Raw genomic sequence first — 14,377 nt, forward strand, 5'->3', positions numbered from 1 at the left:
GGCTGCACAAGAAAAACCAACCTTACTTTACTAGCATCTCTGAATACTGCTGATCAAACTTACAGCAGTGCAACAAGCGATAAACAATATGCCACAATAAGCACTCAGAAATCAACAAACAACAAGAGAACAGTAATGTTTGTGGGCTGATTTGCCATTCTCAAAGTTACATGAGCAAATTCCTTGGCCAGGAGCTGTGCAAAAGTATAAGCATAGATGGTAACTTGAGTGCTAACAAGCCAGGTTTTAATAAGCCATGAATTTTGCATGAAAGTAGTCTAAATCACTACATCAGATAACAATTCTTTTTATACAATATTTTGAATTATCCCTAGTACTAGCATGAAAATACTGTTGCAGTATGTTCAAAGGTATAAAGCCCATGTTGTGGAGGGGTAGTACAAAATGTTAAAGGGAACTGGCAAGTGACTTTTTCAAGCCATGAAAAACAATGCTTTAAAAAGCAATGAAGAACAGAACACTCACTAGTATTTTTTGCCTTTTATTCATCAGAACTACCAAGTGTACTGCTTCTAGGGATATCAGAGAAAGAAGAACATGAAAAAATAGTGAGGTTAAGCAGGCAGTCAATTCAGAGTATAGAGTAAGATGGTGTATCAATGCATTTGCAGCTTCCTACATACTCAGTGAAGAGGGTAGCACCGGAATAAAGGGCTTCAGCACACCTAATGCAGAACTGCCATATAGAGGCACTACACGTGGAGATGACCCTACCAGTGGTCTCTACTGGAGTACAGACTCACTTCAGTCTGTGCCTGAAGCCAGGCTGTCTCCCTTTACTACCTCACAGTTATAAACTCAATTCGCCTCAATGAAGAATGAGGCTGAAGGATATGTACCAGAATCCTTCAGTGCTTCTTATAAGGCACATATTTTAGCATTTTAAAAACAAACTGCACTTAAGTTAAAGGGAAGATAGTAAGTGACTAATCTGCTAAACACCAGACTTCCAAATCACAACTTCTGCTTAGACCCAAATTCAAGACACAATTTTGGAAGCACAAACAGATCAATTTCCAAAAAACAGGTTTTCAACCTAAGAAAATATTAATCCTGATTAGCCAGCCCCAGACATGATGCTAAGCAGAGCACTTTTTGCCTGTCCCGGCCAAAAAGTCAGAGAAAAAATTACTTAATAATTTCTTAAGGCAGCCACGTTTCAGGCCAGGTCTAAAGACAATGAACAATGTGCAGATGTGTACCTTGCCTCTGACCCTGATGCATTAATCTTGTGAACAAATCTCATGCAAAGCTGTAGTAAGCAGGACTAGTACTTTTCACAAACACTACACTGATTAAAAGTGGTGATTTAGATTTGACACTAGTGATTGCTGATAGGAACTCTACTTTCAATTTGACCAGTAGTCCCTACCTCATAGCTCTGCAATTTCAGAGGTGACCACAGAGGTAAACCAGGCTGGCTTCATTTTTTTCCACTGTATCTTTAATACAGATTGTCAAGGCCATATTAAAACTTAGAGAGCCCCAACACTGTCATCTAATCAGTTAGCTCTAAATGACCTAAGATATTTAGAGCATGATGCCAAAGATCATCAGTTTAGAATCTGCTGCTCTCTTGTTATCAGCTGCTCATTTTGCAGAGGTTATAGGAATAAAAACCCATAACCACATTTTTGATAAACACACAACATACATGATTCTGAATGCTCATCTTCTCAGTGAGGGCACCATTTTTTTAAAACAAAAAAACCTTGAACCATGCACATGGTAAGAACGGCTTAATGAGAGGAAAGTCCTGCTTGTCAAACCTGATTTCCATCTATGACAAGGTAACCCACCCAGTTGATCAAGGGAAGCCAGCTGATGTAATCTTTTTGGAATTCAGTAAAGCTTTTGATATTGTCTCTCATGGGATCCTACTGGACAAAATGTACAGCACACAGCTGGATAAACACATCATGGACTGGGTGAGCAATTGGCTCACGAGTGGAATACAGAAGGTGATAGTGAATGGGGTAACATCAGACTGCTGACCTGTCACTAGTGGGGTTCTGCAGGACCCCATCTTGGGCCTTGTGCTCTTCAACATCTTCGTAAATGACTTGGACACAGGACTGGAAGGGATACTAAGCAAGTTTGCAGATGACACAAAACTGGGAGGAGCTGTTGATTCCCTCAAAGGTAGGGAGGCCCTGCAGAGAGACCAGGACAAGTTAAAGGACTGGGCAATCACCAACTGTATGAAGTTCAATAAGGAGAGGTGATGGATTCTGCACCTGGGATGGGCCATCCCGGATGTTCATACAGACTGGGGAATAAGAGGCTGGAAAGCAGTGCCACTGAAAGGGACCTGGGGGTCCTGGTCGATGGCAAGTTGAATCTGAGTCAGCAGTGCCCTGGCAGCCAGGAGGGACAACCATGTCCTGGGGGCATCAGGCAAAGTATTGCCAGCTGGTCAAGGGAGGGGATTGTCCCGCTCTGCTCTGACCTGGGGAGGCCTCACCTTGAATATTGTGTGCAGTTTTGGGCACTGCAACATAAGAAAGATATTAAGCTACTGGAGTGTCCAAAGGAGGGCAATGAAGATGGTGAAGGCCCTTGAGAGGAAGCCGTATGAGAAGGAGCTGAGGGCACATGGCTGTTCAGCCTGGAGAAGAGGAGACTGAGGGGAGACCTCATTGCAGTTGCAACTTCCTCTTGAGGGGAAGAGAAGGGGTAGGCACTGGTCTCTTCTCTGTGGTGACCAGTGACAGGACCTGAAGGAACGGCCTGAAGTTGTGTGAGGGGAGGTTTAGGGTGGATATTAGAAAGAGGTTCTTCACCCAAAGGGTGGTTGGACACTGGCTCCCTGGGGAAGTGGTCACAGCACCAAGCCTGACAATTCAGGATGATTTTGGATGATACTCTTGGGCACATGGTGTGACTCCTGGGAATGGGTGCAGGGTCAGGGGTTGGACTCGATGATTCATGTGCGTCCCTTCCAATGTGGCATATTCTCTGATTCTGTGAAAAGATTTTCAATTTCCTTTGTGTCAACTAATTGTTTTTTTTTTAATTTGAAAATGAGATTCTGAATCTGCAAATGCACTGAAATTAAAAGCTAATTTTCCTAGCGGGCAACAATACTGCATCTTGTACTTTCACGATTTTGACATACCGAACAAACAGAGCCACCATTACTTATTTAAACAAGCACTAAATAAGCATTATAACTGTTTATTCTCAATTGATATGTGCTTACATTCTTTTGAGGGGCTTTTTAAAATGTTTTTTAATTGGACAACAACAGAACACTGGATTTGACATGCTGGTTGGCTGTTTGTCATGATCCACATTAGATTCAAAACCAGATTTCAGGGACCATATACTCAGAAAATGTGCCACCTTATTCTGTAGGTGCTGTGACAAACCTTCCGCTTACATATACCACTGTATAGAGTGATGGTGAAATACAAAAGCCAGAAGACTTTTTAATGCAACAATTATTATACTAACACAGAATGACTCCCAAAGCCTCCCGCAGCTACCACTTTGCCAGATTGTTTAGAAAAATTGGCTTGTCTAAGGCTGGTTGAGTGGTATCTATGACTTCTGCTCAATAGCAGTACATACCTACAACTTCCAGCTCAGTTTTGAAGAGAAATGCTTCCCATTTTACTTCCACTGAAAGACAGAAACAAGTCTGTCCTCTTAGAAGCAAATGTTATTTTGTCAAGAGTTTGCAACGCAGAGTAGCCCACAAAAACCAGTGAAGCTTCAGGATGTTTAAACTGTTCATCAATAAAGCTGGCACATCAATGCTGGCATATATGTAAGTGTGAGTCTTGGCTGCTAAGACAAGAACACCCCATCAAACTTCCAACATCGTATGATGACCCCCCCATTTCTATTTCAGAACTCATCTGGCAACAAATGCACATCCTTCCCATGAGGCACAGTGAGTGATGATAGCAGTGGTTATCTCTTAGGATCAGAAGCTCCAATACAGGTGCCTACAGCTCAGAAATTCAGAAGTTATGACTACTAAGATATTTGGGTTTTATATGTATTCTTTAGTCATCAACACCAATGCTTACTCAAACCTGTTCGTATTTTCAATTCTGCTTTGGTTCTTTCTCGCTGTCACAACATCTCTGTAGCTCTCCATAATGCAATAAGCAATCTGCTTAACATAAGCTGCATGTAGTTTGTGCTGTCCCACGAACTTATGCTGTGAAAAACTGAAGCCAGAGAGTTTTGCATGAGTGAGCTCAGTTTCTTCCCCTTTCTTAGATGGTTTGCATGTGCCCTAAAAGAAAGACTGATGAACATAAGCACTTGCTGGCTCAAGTGTGGCACGAAATTCCCAAACAAGGTATCAAACCCAAACATTGACACCACCTGGATCAGCCGTCTGGATCAAGGTGGTATCTCCTGCCACTGTCTCTTGTGGTACATCCAGCATATTTCTGTAAACATCACAGAATTTATCTTCAATCTGCTGGGTAGGAATGTCAAAGTGGGGCAAAAGTGTTAAAAATAAGCATGGACAGCTCTGACAAAACAGAGAAACTCCGCTCTGTGAAGCACCTTTGGAGAGGATGCAAAACTACAGCGCCAAGGAGAACTCCCTTATGTTTTCAAAGAAGATGGACATTACGTGGTTGCACAGCAGCTTGTCAAACTGAGCAGCTCTGGTTTTAGGATGGCGTTAAATGAATGGTTTTGCTGCCACAGGTTCTGAGACCTGCTGAACAACTGCTATGTAAATCTTGCTCCTGTTCACTGGTGTTCCCAGGTCCAACTCTAACCAGCCTGATGACTTTGCAGAATTCACTTATCTCTCTCCCCCCACAGTAGTTTCCGTAGAACTGTCACAGGCATGAATTAATCACTTTATCTCTAACAATCAAGAGTGCTGCATGACGATTTAAGTGCTGGGATTATTCTAACTGTGCACTTTGCTTCATAGTCTGTTACTAGAACACATAACTGATACTATTTTGGGGACTTCATAATGCTTCACAGAGACTTCTGAGTTTGGAAAAGAAGCAGAGAATTCTGGTCAGAAGCAGAAGAAACCCCATATTAAAGTGTAACATAAGAAAAAAAAGTGACATTTTAGAAAAGTGAAAGAAGAAATAATTACAGTTGTACCAAAATACAGTTAAAAACAAAAGACAGCAGTGTAAGAGTCCACAGGGAATAACTTTAGACAGGGAATAACTGTTAGACTTTAAATAGAGATCTTCCAATCGCAGTATTTTAAGCTTAGAACACTCATTTTCAGAAAAGTGTCTAGAAAAGAGAGTGTTTCCTGAAGATGTTAATTTGTCTGACATGAAGAAATCATACTGAACAAAACCACAGTACAGTATCTTTAATCAAGAGCCAGCAAGCAGACTGGAATTTAACCTTGTCATTCTATTGCAGTTCTCCCTGTCACCATGTGAATATTTTTCTTCCCACATTCTTATAAGACCACAGTGTAAAATGACAGTCATGCTGTTGCAGCCACAAAGTTTAGCTGGGCTCATGAAACTAAATTGTAGGTTTCTGAAGGGAATTTTTGTTTATTTCACTTTAAATATATCATTAGTCAAGATTTTGTATCAAGAAAACAGATGGTATTTCTTAAGCTCACATTTTGTTTGTAACCGTTATTTTTAACTTGTATCATTTAACCATTTCACACAACACCTCTGATGTGGATCTATATTGAAACATGGCTTCAGGTGGAAGATCTAATACAGGGATGTGTTTTCCTAAAACAGGTTTGATTTGTGCAGCTCTGAGCACATTAGACAATTGCTTTCTCCTGCCAAATGTGAAGAAGAGAATAAGCTTTGCCAATTTCACATGCCCAGCAGTGATGCACCTCTTGCAGTCTCACTCCTCAACTCTGTATGAGAATGCATAAGATGTGTCAAGACAAGTACACCCAATGCTCAGCTACAGAACACTACCAGAAATTAGACGCAAAAACCCCAGAAAACGAGAGTTGCTTTGGGGGTTGCTCCTGCACCCACAGGGCAAATGACAAGGAGCAGCCTGGTAAAAAAATTTCCAGAGTGGACTGGCCGTCCATGAACCATCTACTGGGAAGCCTTCTCAGCGTGATCAAGTGTGAATACATGCCCAGGAGCTGTCTAAAGCAAAGTTCTGCCATGATCTGTATGACAACACTACAGATGATTGCGTTCCAGGGTCTGAAAACGTTCCTGGACGTGCTTCTATTTACTGGTATAATATACATACTTAAGGGCATCTTTGTCAGTCATCAGTAATTAAAGTAGTCTCCTGGTGACAGTATTTGGTATCTCTGACTGCTGATAGCTATTGGGTACCCAAGTCCCACCACCATAAAACAAGGTAGACGTTTCAGATGCCAGAGTTGTCTCATATATATCACTTCTGAAATAGAGACAGGGGCTCCATGCCCCTTCAAAGAGTGAATTTCGCACATTTGTTTGCAAGGGCAGCAGAAAATATGGGAATCGCAGGCGTCCACAGCACAGGCAGATAATGACTAATTGCCCTGACCAGACTATAACTACACCACTCCACACCCCATCATACAGCCCTATATCCCTTGATGCTGAACACCGTCGCACGGCACGGAGAGACACACTCGCACACACGCACTGCCCAGCACACCACACCCCGAGCCGTCACGCCCCAACACCCCGAGCACTCCTGCGCCGCACACTGAGCCGCGCTTCCCCTCGCTGCCGAGACGTCCCCTCGCCGCAGCGCACCGCACCTCACGGCACCACCGCTCGCTCCTCTCACCGCACCCCTCACCTCACCCTCACCGCACCGCTCAACACACATCCCACCGCGCTCCTCACCGCGCTCCTCACCACACCGCACCCCCGCACGCCCCCGCACCGCGGTGCCAGGCCCCCCAGCGCAGGGCACAGCTCCCGCCCGCCGCCCCGTCTCACCGCCGCCTGCTGGAAGGCGCCCTTGGTGTAGGTGCCTCCGCCGCGGTAGGCGATGGCGGGGATCTCGCGTCCCAGCAGAGCGCACTTGTGCTGCTGCGGCCGCCGCCGGGAGATGTAATCCACGCGTGGCACCACGTTGCTGCGCGAGGAGAAGGTGACGATGGCGACGCGCGTGGCCGCGGGCACCACGGGAAAGTCGGAGAGCAGCTTCTTGACGAAGCGCAGCTCGCTGAGGAAGTTGGCCGGCCCGACGCTCGACGACTCGTCCACCAGGAAGACCAGCTCCAGCCGCCCGCTGCGCGCCCGCAGCCGCCGCACCTGGCGCTTGAAGGCGCGTCCCAGCTTCTCCACTTTGCTCTCCGTCGTATCGGGCAGCGCCGGCGCCGCCAGCGCGGGTGACGCCAAAGTCGGGGCGCGGGAGAGGGCGCCCGGCGGGCCGCCCGCCCGGCCCTGCGGCACCGACGGCGACAGCGACAGCGACAGCCCCCCCCAACAGCAGAGAGCCACCAGGGTCCACATGGCGGGGCGGCAGGCGCGGGGACACGCCGGCAGCCGCGGGAGGAGAGCGGCTGGTCGCCCCCTGACGCCCCACCTCCTCTCTGCTCGGAGGGGCGGCCGGCCTGTCCCTCTTTCCCTGCCTCCCTTCCTCCCTCCCCGCCTGCCCCCGCAGGTATCCGCGCCCTTTAATCCCCCCGCGGGCCTCCCCCGCGGCTGAGGCGCTGCCCCTCGCACGCCCCCCTCTCGGTTGCCCCCCCCGCGCCTTTCGGTAACGTTTTTCCCCCGTCCCTCCCCGCCTCCCGCCGCCTCGTCCCGCCCCGATGGGTCCCACACGGCTGTCGGGGGCCAGCCCGGCAGCTGGCGGTCATTGGAAACGCGGCGAGCCGAAGCGAAGCGATGCCCGGCTTCCGAGAAGCGGGGGATGGGGGGGGGGGAAAGGGGGGCGAAAAGGCAGGACCCCCCCCCGAAAAGAGAGGAGCGCCTTTTCCGCTTCCCCGCCGCGCGGGCTGGAGCTGCTGCTCGCGGGTACGGAGCAAGGGCTTGCTCTGACACGTGCTGAATTAATCGTGGTTAATTTAGTCCTTTGTTTTGCGCGGAGGATGCGCCTGCGGCTGGGAGGTTTGAAGGGTCCGAATGCTCTGGTCCCGCTCCCGGCTGTCACAGTTTCACTCTCTTGTTCACTTCAGCCATCTGTGGACTCAGTTTTCCAACTTTCAAGATGTACATACAATACTCTATTGATGTATGTCTCACCGAAGTGTCGGCGAAGTGTTTGGATACAGAGGGGTGTGTGTCCACAAGGGTGTACATCGATATGTGTATATAAATATATAGAGAGATATACATGGAGGTAGCAACAGTGACAATAACTTGGGTTTGTTATGAAAAATTCCTTATAGCCACGTGTGCGATTACAAGCCATTTCTTGGAAATTTCTTCCTGTGTTGTCTTGCTGTCTGTGAATCACTTTGGAAGAGAGAAATGTTCCCGAAGAGACCTCCTGCCCAAACTCAGGACCCACTATTCCTTCAACCAACCTCGCTACAGATTTAATTCTCTAGACTGTTATGAGGCAAGAACTTTTGTTTATTTTAGCCATTAGTTTAGTATAAAACAGTTTTCTACCTAATCAACTCCATTTCCAGGAGAAACTCGGTCTCAAACATTCCCCTGGGATAGATCAGCCATGTAAACATGTTGATTACAACTCTTCGCCTTTAGTTGGTATTTCTCCTTCCTTTATACATTTTCTATTCCTCCTCTCTCCTTTAGTTTACTTTTGTTGACATATCACAGTGCTATGGAATACACAGGTACATTGGTACATTTGCAAGTCAAACCCCACGTTTACATGTAATGGAATTATTTACTCTTTGTTCACTGGGGCTCCCAGTGGTGGAAAATTGATCCAATACTGTCCTTTTGACTTTCCAGCAATACTCAAGTTTGGCTGCAAATGACAGGAGACTAAGTGACAGAAGATATTTAATTAGGGAAATGATGCATCTGATATGTGGATCCAACATTATTTTTTTACTTTATGTAGTAGTCCAAGTGCTTCACAAAAATCTGTTTCTTCTGCAGGAAGTATACTTCTGCGACTTAGTGCTTGAAGAGAAGATAGCAATCAGACACTCTTACGGAGTCAAATGTGAAGAGTAGTTCTGGTACTGAAGGATGAATAGCTGGTGGACAGACCAGTTTCTGCTAATGTTATAGTGAAATAAAGGATATAACATCACACTTGGGCTACTCCTCAAACTTTTTGTTTCGGACAGGCAGCTGAAAATTGCTACAACCACCAAAATTCTCGGAAAGTTGATTTGCATCGTTGATCTTTGGAAGATTAAAGAAGTGATGCTGTAGTTGCATCCGCTCTGGTCTGAGTCACACTACTAGTACGCCTTACAATGCCCTTCTTCTGCACTGTACTGGGCTATAGATCATGTTGGTCTTTGCACAAAGCAGAATGAAAGAATGGAAAAGTATAACCAAGAGGAGTCTGGTTTCTGCAAGATGCTCCTAACTGTAGTGGACCATTGCAGTTATGATGTACTGCTGCTACTCCTGAGTTTTCAGATTGTAAAAAGTACTTTTCTCTAGACTGGTTTAGTTTGTTGGGAAACTAACTGCTAGTTCCGTTGTTTTCTGAATGTTTACATAAAGCCAGATTCATATTTATAAATGCCACACATTTTAGGACTCAGAAGCAAAGCAAAGGAAAATGTATTAGAAATATTTTTAGCAAAGGAAAGACAGTTAATATCAAAGGCCAGCTTTCATATGCACCTCCTGTACTGCCAGTATGCAATCAGAGGTGACTAACTGTGAGAACAGAGCAGTTGATGTCAGTCTTAGTGATCTCATCAAAATTATGAATGCAAAAGATAACAGGGCAATTATAAATTAATCCTCAATACATTTACAATTTGTGAAAATGTGTATTCTCCTAGGTCATGCAGCTCCTGCAGTCATGCTACACAGAAGCTCTTACTGGTGTAAATAAAAGCTGTATTTGTATGTGTACAGGGCAGCAGAATGAAGTCATCAGTGTGAAATGTAAATATATTTGTCACACAGGGAGTTCACAGTAGAAAAGGAGTAAATAGGTGAACAGCTAAGTTCTGACTGTGTATGCAAGACTGAGGCTCTAGCATGGTACTGATGTGAAGCAAAATCCAGGAAAATTTGAATGGTGAGGAGAAATTTCCTTTCAGACCCTGAGTAATTAGCATGAGAAAGACTTTGAAAAGAATCAGTGACCTGTATATAGTGAATAACTCTTCTCATATGTTTTCCCTTGTACATAACACAGGTAGCTTTCTTTACATTCGTTGACATTCAATCTAGTTGTGCAGAGAGGAGATAGTAAAGCATTACAAGACACTCTGAGAAGGCAGTATCAACATCTGTAGTAAGCACGATCTAATGGTATGAGGGAGAGTGAGGGCAGCCAAAGTATTCAAGTGTGTTCCTGATGTGATTTAAGAAAACTATAGAAAAATGTCTGGTATTAACTTAAAAGCTTGAATTCATCCAGTGAAATCCTCAAGAAGGAATTTTTTCCACGAGGTTGTTCTTGCAAGAGAAAAAAACCACCTTGCTATTGGTGGAGGTCGTGTGTGTGTGTTTGTGTAAACAGCAAGCATTCTGTTCACTATATGTTCACTAAGCTTTTCTGAAAGCAGCATTTCCAGGGGAAATCTCTGTTGTAATGAAATTGCCTTCTCCGAGCCTGCCTGCCAGCTCTTTACAAATCCTTTCCATGTTGGTGCGCTTAAGCCCTCTTCTTTTGATGGTCTTTTCCCTGTTGTATTCATGCATATTATTTGTGCTTTGGTTCATACTTATCTGTAGCAGATGGGAAAATGGAGAGCAGAAGGAGTTTTTCCCACTTTAAGCGTCCCTGACGGTCAAAATATCTGCCCTGGGCTTCATTATTTGAACAGAAAATGCAGGTTTCATGTGGCTTTTGATGACAGTGTGCATAAGAAGGTGATGCTGGACTGCGACTATTCCATTACAAACCAGCAGGTAACAAAAAAACATTAGATCTTGTGAATAAACTGCCTTTGTCATGTGGCAGAAGAGGGCTGACTGGTCTTAAGGAAAGCTTGAAAGCAGCACTTAAGCTGCTTCTACAATCACGTTACTGTATCTCTCTAATTGTCTTATTAAAATCCACAGACTTCATGAATTCCAGTAATTCTTTACTGTCTCCCCACAAGATCATATGGTCGTTTAATACCACCCTGCTTACTAAACAAAAGGGAAATCTTTACCCCCAGTTAAAAACCCTTCTGCAAACAAACAGTCTGAGGATTGCTGTCCTTTAGCCAAATAGCTTTTTGCTTGAATTACTCAATGAAACATGGCCAAGCATCTTTCCAAATATGGAGAAGAAAAGCAATGTATTCCTCCCCCTTTGTGTTCCCCCAAATACAGCTGTACAGAACACATCCTTGTACTCAACCCACACAGTATTTGTGCCTGCAGAGACAACGCCGCAATATCACATACCCTACAATTTTTGAAGGAATGCAGGTAATTTTTGTTTTTACAGTAAGGATGTTCTGTTAGCAACTTCTTGCCACAGCAGAAACAGCCACAATTGGAATGTCTTCTCTGTGTTCTTAAGTTTCTGCAGAAAGCTTTCAGCATTCTAAATTTCAGCTAGAGATAAAGTGACAGCTTAAGAACACAAGTCAGAACCTGATGTTACTTAAGCTGCTTCTAAGACTCTCTTTGTGCTCAAGTCCACAGTGTTGATTTGGGGAAACCTTACACAATACGTAGCTAGCAGAGCTAGTCTTTCTTTGCTTTCAGCCATTGCCAGAGTACAGGATTACTTGGTGCTGTCCACTTCCCTTTGCAGATTTCAGTGGGGGGTGTTTAAGGCTCTATAGAAAGAGCAAAGCTTTCAGGAATAGTATTTACAGAGTAGGAGTAGAAATATTTCCAATCTCAGAAAATGACCCCTGAAATTGGCCACAGGGGAGTGATTGATGCAGTATCAGAAAAGTGCCAGTCCCTGGTAGCTTATATCCAGTCTTGGTGGCTTAAGTGAAAGCAGCAGAGCTATTCTAGGAAACGGGTGGAAAGAAGGGAAAATTCTTCCTCCTGTGCCTTTTGGGAGGAAGGCAGAAAGACCAGGTCCAGCTCCTGAGTTCTGGAGTGTGTTCTCACAGCTGAGAACTGTAGTGTGTTACCTGCTTGCAGCTCTAACTACGCTTTTCATTCACTGCCCCCAAACTATGACAAAGACCAGGCAAGTCTGCAGTCGTGTCGCAAAGCAGAGTCTGCTGTGGGGAGCTCCCTATGTTAAAATATGTTGCTTCGACACATTGTCTGAGCAGTTTCTGACCATTAATTTATTTATTTTTTTCTTTCTAAGTGGCAATAGTGAAAGGAGCGAGGAGGAGGGATCAGGATGCATTATACATTCAGTATTGAGGAACCAAAGCTAGGCTATTAAGATCTTATTCATAAAAACTGAGTGGATTTTTTTTTCCGCAGTTTTAGGCCTCAGCTCTTGGCTTAAGCAGAACATGAAGAAACATACTGAAGAAACAAAGAATTTTCTGTAAATATAAGAATACTCTTAAAAAAGAGGGAAAAAAGGAGAGTAGTCTCTTACATTATAATTTGTTTTACTTTTAAAAACTGGGATAGATACTTCGCAATCCTTTTGAATATCAGTAATTCACTGGCTTTAATTATTTTAAGATAAATTGTTCAGTAATAGAAACTTGAAGTTCAGATTTCCCACATAAACATTGTTTAAACACAAAACAAATTGAGGGCAGTCACTTTTGATTTATACATGCAAATCCCATTGACACCTCTGGGAGTTCTGACACACACTGAAGAGAATACATGGCCCTTAAATGAGAGCAAAATATCTGTCCACATGACTTTGGAAAAAGATTATTACGTAGGAGGAGAAGAGTCAGTCTGCCAAAAGTTTCTTCTTTCAGGCAGAAGTCTAGGCGTTTTAGACTTCAGCAGAGCAAACAAGCATTTGAATGAGCCAAGTTATGGGTTATTAGTTCAAGCTTTAAAAAAAGAAAAACAAGATTCATATTGCTTCTTAGTATTCAGACAATGACAAAGTTTAGTCATAAGAATTTTGTCTTTACTGGTGGACAAGCCCAGTGCACAATAAGAATATCATATGGCTAGCTTCCAAGATTAAAAAAAAGGTAGGCAAAATCAAAACATCTGCTGGTCTCCGTCTGCACAGCAGATGTTGACTATACTTCTAAGTTAAGCTCATCAGAGTTCATAAGCACAAAGTCAGTCTGTCTTTGGCCTAGTACACTGTACATTCATGCTAAAGTGAGTATATTTTGTCATAGTCTACACCCTGAAGTATGTGCTGTATGATTTTTGTAAAGATCTAGGCAGACAGTGAATATTGGAAAAATGTGGAAGATGTCTTTGATCATAAAAGAGAGGTTCATATTCAAGGTAACTGGAGACTTTGCAGGCTGTAGTGTGACAGGACAAGATACAAACAAGGTCTGTAGGGTGAAGCCTGTTTATGGCATTTTTTGCTCCTTAATAGGCTGGCACAATTAAAAAATATGTTTGGTAGACAAGCTATTTCAGGTTGCTTTTTCAAAACATGCTGTGTACTCTAGTACTGAAATGCAAAAGCACCATCAGTCTTTCACTCTGCTTCCTTACATTGCATAGTTACTGCTCACTGCACATATGTGTTTCACAAGATGTTCTGCACTAACTCAGCAAAGCAGGATGGTGCTCTGGAGAATGAGAATAAATTTCTGAACTCTCTTCGCTTTATCAAATGGGGCCCAAAGAATCTAAGAAATGGTCTTCACAAGGATGTTTGGAAAGTGCTTTTCTGAATGAGGACTTCAGTAATTTCCAGAGCTACTGCAGTTTTAAGGAGTCAAGGAAAGACGGCTTGGGGCATGTGGAGGAGATCTTTTTTATTGCAACAGAAACTCACAAGCAGGAGAAATGTGACTTTTCTCTGTGGATAAGAAAGGACTCCAGTCTCCAAGGATACAGTTTCCTCATTAAAATTCATACAACTTTTAGTGTCATGTATGAATATAACATATTTTAGATGTGTATTTTGGATATTATGATGAAAATACTGCTCTCAGACAAGAAATTATCTTCATCCTGGAAGAGATAACTGAAAAGAGGTGTGACAGGCAAAAGAGTAGGATAGATAGTATGTTATGAGGAAAAACAGAGGTGATGCACAGAGAGAGACTTCACTGTTGTTTCTAATAAAAAAATACATGTCATTAAGTGAAAATGTCAGGGACCTCTTACAAAAGGAGATGCTTCACACATTGGTGTGCACTTGAGCAGTTGAACTCAAGCTATATAATAATGCAGTGTATACTACAAGTTTGTGTGCAAAAAAACTGTGGAATAAAAATCCTTCCAGTGCCTGTTTCTCCAACATAGTACAAAGGTATCTCTTCCATCTC

The 14,377-nt window shown here is 43.6% G+C and overlaps 1 protein-coding gene across 1 annotated transcript in view; it reads right to left on the bottom strand.

Moving 5' to 3' along the window:
* The window catches only part of SVEP1 (sushi, von Willebrand factor type A, EGF and pentraxin domain containing 1), a 122,704-nt gene extending 115,196 nt beyond the window's left edge, over positions 1–7,508 (bottom strand). Inside the window, exon 1 of the mRNA XM_039389307.1 lies at positions 6,909–7,508. Within this exon, the coding sequence (XP_039245241.1) occupies positions 6,909–7,427 (519 nt within the window). The 5' untranslated portion in view covers positions 7,428–7,508. The remainder of the gene's footprint in view (positions 1–6,908) is intronic.
* Positions 7,509–14,377: the final 6,869 nt, after the last annotated feature.

This window comes from Pipra filicauda, unplaced genomic scaffold (genome assembly GCF_003945595.2).
Source record: "Pipra filicauda isolate LSUMZ 115617 unplaced genomic scaffold, ASM394559v2 scaffold71_size5581439_pilon, whole genome shotgun sequence".
In the NCBI taxonomy this organism is placed as follows: Eukaryota; Metazoa; Chordata; class Aves; order Passeriformes; family Pipridae; genus Pipra; species Pipra filicauda.